At 41.6% G+C, this 10,074-nt stretch overlaps 1 protein-coding gene across 1 annotated transcript; it reads right to left on the bottom strand.

Moving 5' to 3' along the window:
- Positions 1–1,747: 1,747 nt before the first annotated feature.
- CH25H (cholesterol 25-hydroxylase) lies at positions 1,748–3,497 on the bottom strand. Its single transcript, XM_039871769.1, has one exon. The coding sequence runs from the start codon at positions 3,231–3,233 to the stop codon at positions 2,421–2,423; it is 813 nt and encodes a 270-aa protein (XP_039727703.1). The 5' UTR covers positions 3,234–3,497; the 3' UTR covers positions 1,748–2,420.
- Positions 3,498–10,074: the final 6,577 nt, after the last annotated feature.

Here is a 10,074-nt window from a genome sequence, read left to right as displayed (position 1 = left end):
GAAGACAGCCACATCAAAGTAGTGTGCCAGGGGCAGTGGCTGAGGGGAAATAATGGAGGGAGGCCATTTGTTGGTGTTGCAGAGTTTGTATCTTTCTAGCAGTTGTGAAAATTATCATAAGCATCATCAGAGGAGAGGTATAGATATATACTACAAGACCTAAGTTTGAGAACTGGCTCCACCTTCTAGTATTTTATAATATGCATCGCATGTTACTCAACCTGTGAAGGTACCAATTCTCCATCTGTAACACGAGATGATAAAAATAATAAAATTTTAAAAAATAATAGCAATTATCCTACATCCTTTAGAGTATTGTAAGGAGCAGGTGAAACATTGTGTGTTGAAAGCACATGCATATGTGAACTATTTCATTATTATTATTATAAATTATTATTATTATCAGTCTTTCAAACTATCTGAGAAATTGCTCATTCTGTCTACTCCCCCACTTCCACTTCCCAAGGTATTAAGAACTAATAAGACATTGGATTTTGAGAAAGTCTTTCTAAATCCAAATAATTTCCATGTGTACAATTTGCTCCAAATGCAAAATTTCCTCATACAGGGAGGCAATATAACACATTTTTAAAATTCTCAGAAACTGAGCTGTGATCAGTTGCCATTAACCAAGATTTGCAGGCAGATTTGGGGTGCCTGGAGCTGCTTGTTGTATCAAATTCCACACCTACCTGTTCATTCTTCTCTTCTTTCTCCACTCAGCAAGTTAATCATATTAATATACTATCTACAATGCAGCATGTCCTCTTTACATCTCACAACCTGTTTTTGTGGATTTCACTTTTATACATCAATATAATCTTTAAGTCACAGAATGGTCTTGCTGCAGACAGAAGAGGAAGTAGCTTTAGCGAAGAAGCCAAGAGAACACACGGATTGGGAGGGAAGGTGAGAAAATGCCTGGGAGCAACTAGGTATTCCGAGTGCATTTTCCCAAAGATCTGAAGGCAGGGGTCTCATGTGGCAGACCGTTGCGACCAGGTCTTTAGATGGATTTTTCATCTTTAAACAAGATAGTTTGGTCCATATATAGTAAGCCTAGAATTACATGCAAAGCTGCTATTCTTTATATTTTACCATCTAAATTGTCTTGATTTTTAACTTCACCATATCTAAATACATTCCAAAGATAAAATTAAAACAATTAGGCAGCAGCTGGATGGGGTACATGATGGGTGACAGGTGTGTGGTCAGTAATAGAGACATTTATTATCACAAGTAATCTTCAAGAACATCTGAGACACAATCTCCTTTTACAGATGAGGAACCAGGGGTCTAGTGTTAAATTTCACTTTTTTTTTTCTTTGAGAAAGGGGTATGCAGTCAGCATGTTTGTCTTCAGAAAAGTGAATATACCAAAACCTGAAATTGCAGAGGTGATGTGTATAATGGTCATTTACACTAAATGACTTCATGAAAAGGGAGGATACTCAGAACCCCTTTCTATCCGTCCCTCTGCACACACTTGATTCACCAGTTTTGCAAAGCAAGGCACTCCAGAAATTCTATTCATCCCCCAACACCACCCTCCCCCACTCCAAAAAATAATCAAATCGTTGCTAATCTCTCTAATTGTTAATCTCTCTAAAACTTTACAAGGTAATTCTTTCAGTTGCCTGTTATGCAAAATCAGCTGAATCCTGACAGAAGAATAGTATTTTTTCTTCTGCGAAATCTCCAGAACAAAACAGTCAAACAGACCCCTCCCTTCTCCCACCCCCTTCTCTACTACCCCACACGGAAAAACCCCCAGCACCACCAGATAGGGCTGATGGAGGCTCTGAATGATACCTGCCATCCCAGCTCCCTCCTCCTGGTTTAGTTTTTGGCAGTGAAAATGCCAGTGAAACAGGAGCCAATACTTGTTTGGTTTATGTTGTTTTTTTGTTTGTTTGTTTAAGCACAAATAACATTTCTTTCGATATCAATATACAGTTTTACAAAAAAAAAAAAATAGAAAAAATACAATAATCTTAGTCACTGTCCAGCAGGAACACATTTCACTGTTTATAGAGTCAGAGATCTTCATAAAAAAATATGTTCTTTTAGGAAATTTCTTGTCTTTCAAACAAATCCTTTAAGAGATGATTTAAATGTGCCAGTGATGAGCACCTACTTTACATCCAGGAACCAAGGACATAGAAGTGAGCTGGAATTCTACACCAAGAATACAATTGTTGATATACAAAAATTGTATAAATTACTTTATCAGATTGCAAAAATACATCAGATTTTATCTATAAATTTCCATTAGGTAATAAATTACTTACTAAAAAAATAAAAATTTTAAAAGCTCAGGTGTGTTTCTCCTGATTCAAGTGTGAAACGCACGACAGTCCTGAGTCTGAGGGCCCCCATCACTCCTGCAGCCACACCACCAAACCCGGAGGAGTGCGTGCTTACTTGGTGTGAGCAGACCGCAGAGTTCCCAATATTTTGTCCCAGTGTGTGAAGTAAGGGGCGAAGTTGCAGTTAAACGTAGAGTGATGCAAGTCGTGGTGCGCCACGCCCCCGTACCACCCGAAAGGTACCAGTCTGTGCGTGGACCAGGGAAAGTCATAGCCCGAGTGGTCCTCCACCGACAGCCACATGTTGACCACGTGGAAGACCAGGACGGTGAGCGGGTGGCACTCCAGCAGCGTGACGTTCATCATGTCAAAGAAGCCCAAGGAAAACAGTTCCCAGATGCTCATGTACTGCGTGGCCAGCGCAAACGAGGACGAGTTCTGGTGGTGCATCTTGTGGAACGACCGGTACAGCCAGGGCACCTTGTGGTGCAGCACATGCCACACGAAGAACTCGGTGTCGAAGAGCAGTAGGCAGAACACGACGTGGCACACCAGCTGGAACAGCTCGGGGGCTTCGTGGGGCAGGAAGGTCGGGCAGCGGGACCAGTGCAGCAGCGTCACAGGGAACACGAATATCAGGTGCTGGTAGAGCGTCTGCCCCAGGCAGGGCAACAGTTGCCGCGTGGTCGGCAAGAAGTCGGGGTGGATCTTGTAGCGCCGCAGCGCAGGCACCCAGGGGCACAGGACGTCCAGCACCACAAAGGGCAGGCAGAAGCCCACGTATGTGATGATGGAGAAGATGACCGGGAAGAAGGGCGACTGAATGAGGGCTTCCCAGGTCCTCAGGTGGTCCCAGAGGGGCTGCAGGAACAGCTGGCTCGCACTACAAAGGATGTGTAGCTCCGAGGTGTTGCGGCCGCTCATGGTGAGGCTGTGCCTGGCAGCTAGCTGCTGCAGCTCTGGTCTCACAGCCTTTTCTTAGGACTTGGGCCCCTCCCCGACTGACGTCAGCCGCCTTTTCGCTCCCTTTCCCGGCTGCGCTGAGCTTGCATAAATAAATAACCCCACAGAATGGCTCCTAGATGCTAAAATACATGTCTGCAGTTGCATTTAATCGGCTTTTGTATATGCGATATACTATAGCACTTTGTCACTTTCAATATGCATGAAGAATTATGTTGTTTTTAAAAACTGACATACAATTTACAAACCATACAATGCATGCATCTTTAGTGTAGTTTCTACGAGTTTTAACAAGTCATTTAATCTGTCATCACCACCTTCAAACAAGATAGGAAACATTTCCATCACCACCAGAAAGAGCGAGCTCCTTTGCAATCAATGTAGAATTACTTGTCTTTTTTAATGCATATGTATAATTGCGTCTATGTGTTTTCATAAAGGCACAAGTATAACTGCATTTTTAAAAACTTTCTAAAGTGACATACCTTCCGTTTTTCTGATCTTACTCTGTCTGCACACTCTGTATCGACCTAACCAGCGCCGAGCGCTTACTAACCTTTCTCAGAGGGAACCACGGAGCCCCCTGGCTGTGCGCGGTGGAGATCAGCGCAGGAAATCAGACCAGACCGAGTGGCGGCACCTGCACTTCCTTCAGTTCTAGTCTCGGGAGAGGATCTCTACCCTCTGGCTCCAGGCAGACTCCAGATCTCACCGCACGCAGACTCTTCCGCAGCAGCCCGCAAATCCGAAACGCCGGGTGTTTCCCCTCCGCTGCGCGTCCAGAACGCGCACATCGGCTACGGAAAGGGGGAGACACCGCGGCAAGAGGGGACCGCGACTATTAGGCTTCGCTTTACAAAAAAAAGAAAAGAAAAAGAAAAAGAAAGAAAACAAAAAAGAAAGAAAAGTGCTGGGTTTCCATTCAGCGCCTGCCCAGATCTGGCTGAAAAGACGCGGCATCTCACTGTGGGGTGGAAGCAAAGAAATCTGTAAAGCAGCTGCTTAGTTCTTCGAGGGAATGTTCGGATGTTCCTGAAGCCTCACGGAGCTGTTGTTTGAGCAGATAATGTCGCGCCTACCTTGCCCTTCCCTGGGCTGGCTTCGCGGCACCAACTTGCTCCTGGTCCTTGCAGCCTATCCCCTCAAACCATCCCAGGTGTAGATCGGGACTGCGAGGTCGACCCCGTCCCTGCCTGCGTCTCTGCCATCAAACCCGGGTTGACTGGCCCAGGGACTGAACGTGAGGAGGTTGGTACTAGGAGACCTCTGAGGAGATCCCAAGACCAGCAATAATCAAACAAACCAAAATAAACAACCCCCGCGTTTGACCTGCGTCGCTGACGTGCAACACAGGACAGAAGTTTCAGACAAAAACTTTGAAGCCAGAGACCACTCCTTATCCTAGCTTTAAGGCCTTCTGTGTGTATAAGGTTGGAGCCTCGTGCTTCACTCCTCCAAGCTTTGCATTTTCATATCCACTCTTACTCCAGGGAAATAATAATAGTAGTTATCAAACGAGTCTATTTTGAGCATTAAATAGGAAAATAATAATATTAATGATAAGGCTACCATGTAATGCCTGCGAGGCGTTAGCCGAATGTTTTACCTGAAACAATTTCACCCAATCCTTAGAAGAACTGTGTTCCCCAGCTGCCAAGAAGTAGGTGTTATTATTATCGCTGTGGTCTTACAGAAGTAAGAGCATAGTGCCTAGCACACAGTAAATGTACAAAAGAAGACATATTATTTTAAATTTACACTCCACATTTTACCTAAAGAATAGTTGAGGAAGTTTGTAATTAAAATCAAATACAATTATGCAAAAAGAGATAAAAGATATGAAGCCATATATCATGAGGAAAGAATAAGTACAACAAAAATATAGACCGATATATGGGGCTAGAAATATAATAATATATAGAATATGTACACATCCTAATACATATGTATAAAGGCCAATTCATACTATATAATAATACATTAATATATAACATAAAATATATATGGGATATATAGGGTGTTATATACTTACATACATACACACGCATACACACATACATAAACACACAAACCTATAACAGAACAGTTCATAATTCAGAACTTCTCAACTGGTGTGTGTCCCTGAGCTGCCACGGATGTAATATGGATATTCCTTGGATGCCCATTCTCTGGAGCTGCAAGCCTTTGGTCCTATCAAAACCTTTTTAAAAAGAAAAAAAGAAAAGCTTAGTGTGCCACAAGATTTTGATGTTCTGCTTGTGTCTCAATGAGATAAAGTTTCAGAAATACTTTGAGCTTCTTGATAGCCAATGCAAAAAAAGAAAGAAGGTAGATTTTCTGTCTTGGTTATCTAGACGGTAAGCAGAGACAGGTGCAATGCAGGCCTTTGGCCTCACTGCTGGTGAGTTTCTTCCAGTTAGACAACCTGTCTTTTCTAGGCTCCTATTTAATCTTCCCCTCTTCCAGTGCTCTTTCCATTTCACGTTTAGTGCAACCCAGGAACTTTTTTCTTCCCCATTCCTGACAGACATTACCCTGCCCTTGAACTTTGTATGGCTCAAGCAGCATCTCAGAGAAAAGAGGAAGGGCTTCTTCTCCATTGCTCTTTCATTTTATGAATTAAAAAAAAAAAAAAAGATTTATTTGAGAATTATTTATACCACACTACCAAAGGTTTTCACATACCATTTACTAAGCCTTCATTCTTGGGCTCCTCAGTGCTCCAAAGGAAACATCAAAGCTCACTCTCTCAGACTTACAAATGAATTCTGTTCAGAAGTAAAATATCTCTCAGATTTGACCTCAACAGAAATTAATTCAAACTTTAAATTTCCATTCAGCACATGCTGTCCTTTTCTTGTGATTTCAGCTATCATGCTTGGATGCTTTGGGTGCTTTCACAGATCTTTTAAGTGGGTGGCACTGGCAGGTTTGCTCATTTTGGACTTAGCTGTTAGACTGCTGTCAGGACTATGTCTTTCGAGCCACCAGCCCCAATCAACCCATTTTTTTTCTTCTATGGTTCTTCCATCCTCTATTACTAAGCTTGTTAGAGTATTCCACGTAAAGCCCTGTGCGGCAAGACCTGGAAGCCATGGCTTCAGCTTGCCTGGCCCAGGCTCTCGCCTCTTACTCGTAGCCACCAGCTTCTCTGCCTTTCTAACCCATGCAGCCACCCAGGGCAAAAGTTTGTGTTCAATATACAAGTGCAACTATCTCAAGGGAAGTGGTCACTTAAAATCTTATCACTTGTTCACTCCATGTCATGGAAAAGTGGGCACGAGTTGTTGGGTGGCTAAAACCAGCATCAATAAATGGACACAGATATAATTGAACCCTGCGTAGTCTTGACTAAAGTGGTGTCATTTCTGGAATTGGCAAATGTGCACCTTTAAACACTTTTAATTTACACAAAATTTATTTAACGGCTTACTAGATGAATAGGTCATTTTAGGGCACAGCGTTTATCTTTTAAAAATTTCCCCCCGCAGTGCCAAGCATTGTACCTGGCATGTAATGAGTGTTCGAGAGATGTTTGTGGGCTCAGTGTACCTTTTATAAGATATTGGCTCTAAATAGAGGCTTAAAAAAATCGAATCTTTTTCTTTTTTTAAGCACTGGTTATGTAGTTTAGGTCTACTTATCCACTAGGATGGTTTTCAAAAAAGGGAGCATTTACTGATTTCTGATGGTGTTAGGACTTTGGCCACACTATTTCTTGTGCTTCTCCAGTTGATTTTGACTTCTTGTGTATCATTTTTATCTTGGCATGGTCTTTCTGACAAGGAAGGAGGACAAGAATACTTTCTTCTCTAGCCATCCCAGAGATTAGATCAATCTCTCGAGAGTAAAAAACCTAGTGTGTGCATGTTTAACACAATCTCAAAGTTATTTGGTTTCTACTCACCAAAAGACTTTGAATACTGCCCTTCCCCTTAAAAAAAAAAAAAAGAAGAGAACATTTAGCTGGCAGAGCCCTTTACCTATGACATAATCTCTTTTTCTGTGTGACCTTTATGACTGTTTCTTTCCAATATTAGGTAAGACTGTCTTAGCATCTACCTAAATGAAATGATCATTACTGGAAATGATCATGTAACATCTTACAACTGTAACAGGTAATAGTCACAGAGAGTGAAGTAACCTCAAAGATCAAACTCTAATCTCTCATTGTAAAGATGAAGACTCAGCCTCAGAAAAGTCAAGACTAGTTAGGGTTAAATAGCAAAGCCAAACTGAGAGCAGAACCTGGTCAGTGTCAGTTTCAAAGTAGAGAATGTCAGTTTCCTTCTCTAGAGCAGGAGTTTGGTGTTGTGATGGGGCATTGAAGTTGCATTTGTGGGACAGTTTACGAAAGACTCAGCATAATCATCCATGCCAAAACAGGGGATGCTGATGAAGAGTATGGGGGATATTAGATTCCCTAAGAGACTCCTTTTTGATACAGATGCTGATGCATATTTGGTTTTAAACACTTTTTATTTTACATTTTTGATCCATCTGGGTCACATGTGAGTGCTTCTGCTGATATTTTTTGTAACTCTCATCAAACTCTTTATATCCAAAGCATATAAAATCATCTCCATTAAAAGGCATAGCATTGCCTTAAGGCAGAGAAGATACTTGCCTCACCTGTCAAAGGGGTTGTTGCAAAGATCAAAGGCTTTAGAAACCCAGAAGGCACAATGTAAAATGCAAAGTATTTGTGTTAGTACTACTAGTGTGGGCAGAGAAAGAGTTTTCTGCTTAGTTTGAAAGTGAACTTGAAATCTGCACCTAGTACAATACAATAAATACTCAATACATACTCTTGAATGAATCCCTGACAAAGTTTTTAAAATCAGAATTTTTACAACCTGATGTTGCCTTTCAGGGGTCACATTTTGAAAATCTCTCCATTTTGAAAATCTCTTATTAAAAAATAAATGACAATAGTTAAAATTACAGTGTATTTTAAATGTTTACATTTAACAAATTAAGACCTTTATTACCCACAAAAACAGAATGATCATCATTATTTAGAGATAATATCAGTAGTCTAAATGTTGGTCCTTAGTAAGTGCGAGGCCTGCCTGGAATAAAGACATCTCCACTCTCTCCCCCATGTCTGAGGTTCTGGCCGCTCTATTAGATAAATGTTTATTTTCATGTCACACTTGGAGAATGGCTATTCTTTGAGAATTTTTCAGATGTTGTGCAGTAGACAGAAGTAGTCAGAATCCTAGAAATGAGCACAGACACTTGATCTTACCAGTTCTCAAATTACAAACTGGCTCTTAAATCAACAAAGTTCTCTGCCCGTCCCGGAGGTACTAGAAAGTTTCCTCATGAAGATTTGGAAGCAAAGCCAAGAGTGCCCTCTTATGGCAAATGAAAAAAATAACTTCGTCCTCAGTTACTTCATTTGGTGTCTTTGCCCACATCATATAAACACAGTATCTTAGACTTCTAAATTGGCAGAATATTAACTAGCCTACTCCTTGCCCTAGAGATCTGTGGAAATCCTTGCAATCTGCTCAGTAGAACATATATCAAACCCAGTTGAAAAGAACAGAGTGAAAACTCCTACAAACTTGTTACAGGACTCCTTGAGGCACAAGCCCTGACCGGTTCTACACTCTCAGCCAACAGTGAAACAAAACTACATTACAGCAGCTTAAGTTATAAATATATTTAAAAAATAATAATGTAAAGAGCCTACACAGCTGTGTCGGGATCAAGAGGCCACCAACAAAGGCAAGTGTACAATGTAACCCAACTTCAGCAAGAGCAGCAGTGCGACATCTCCACCTCTAGATTGGCCCATGTACTGAAGTGATGTCCCCATAGAAAAGTTTGGAAAGGAGGTGAAAGAAACACACTCTGATAAAAGGTGGGCTCTATAGAATGAAACCCCTGATCATTCCTACAGTCTGGTGTGTGAGACCTTTAACGACAAGTTCTCTTGAGCATCTATGGGAGCTTCCATGGCAGCAACCAAAGCAAGAGAAACCAAGTCACCTATGGCACTGAAGCCATTCTCCAGTGAGCATTCTCTCACTTCTGGTAGAAAACAACAAAACCACCGCTTGCTGACCCTTTTCCCCATTGGCCAAAGGAAAAAGAAGTGTTCTTTTGGCGGGGGTACATAAAGCCAGCAAGGAAAGTAGCAGCCTCCTCGGGATGTATATCCTTTGCACCCAGTACAATTTTACTCATTTCTGTGGTTGCAGTGAAAAAAATAAACAAACAAAAAACAGATTTTACCTGTGCATCTAATTTCATTTAAATGACAAAAGTCTTATCATTTTTCACACATTTTGTCAGTCCATGTATATTTGCTGACCATATTCTAAGTTTTTGTGTTAGATGCTCAGTATACAAAAATGAGTAAGATATATCTTCTGCCCTCAGGCTCAGAGAGCGGTGGGAGAGATCACATGAGACCCCCAAACCTAGATTTGGGGATCCTATGGTGTGACTTGACTCTGCCAGCTTTCGCTGCTCTGTTTGTTAAAGGAGGGAGTTGGATGGACAGTTCTTGAATTCATGGTCCTGCCTACAAACGGCCACTACATGCAGATGGGGTTAGTCACTGCTTAGTCACCACTCAGTGAACCCTGCAGGATAAGGCTGAAGGCCAGTGTTTCCAAAACATCCCCCAGCCTTCCTTTAGATTGAAACCATTCTCTGCTCCCCTTAGGAGAAGATCAAAAGTTCAAGGGCAGTAGCTATAGGGTTTACAAGGAATAAAGAAAGAAAAGCTGAAAGAGAAAGGAAGTAGAGAATGGCTGTTAAATAAGGGAGAACACACACATACACA

This window comes from Pteropus medius, unplaced genomic scaffold (genome assembly GCF_902729225.1).
Source record: "Pteropus medius unplaced genomic scaffold, Ma_sr-lr_union100, whole genome shotgun sequence".
NCBI classification, from domain to species: domain Eukaryota; kingdom Metazoa; phylum Chordata; class Mammalia; order Chiroptera; family Pteropodidae; genus Pteropus; species Pteropus medius.
Note: the sequence above shows the minus strand (reverse complement) of the source record. Positions and strands in the feature narration are given on the sequence as shown.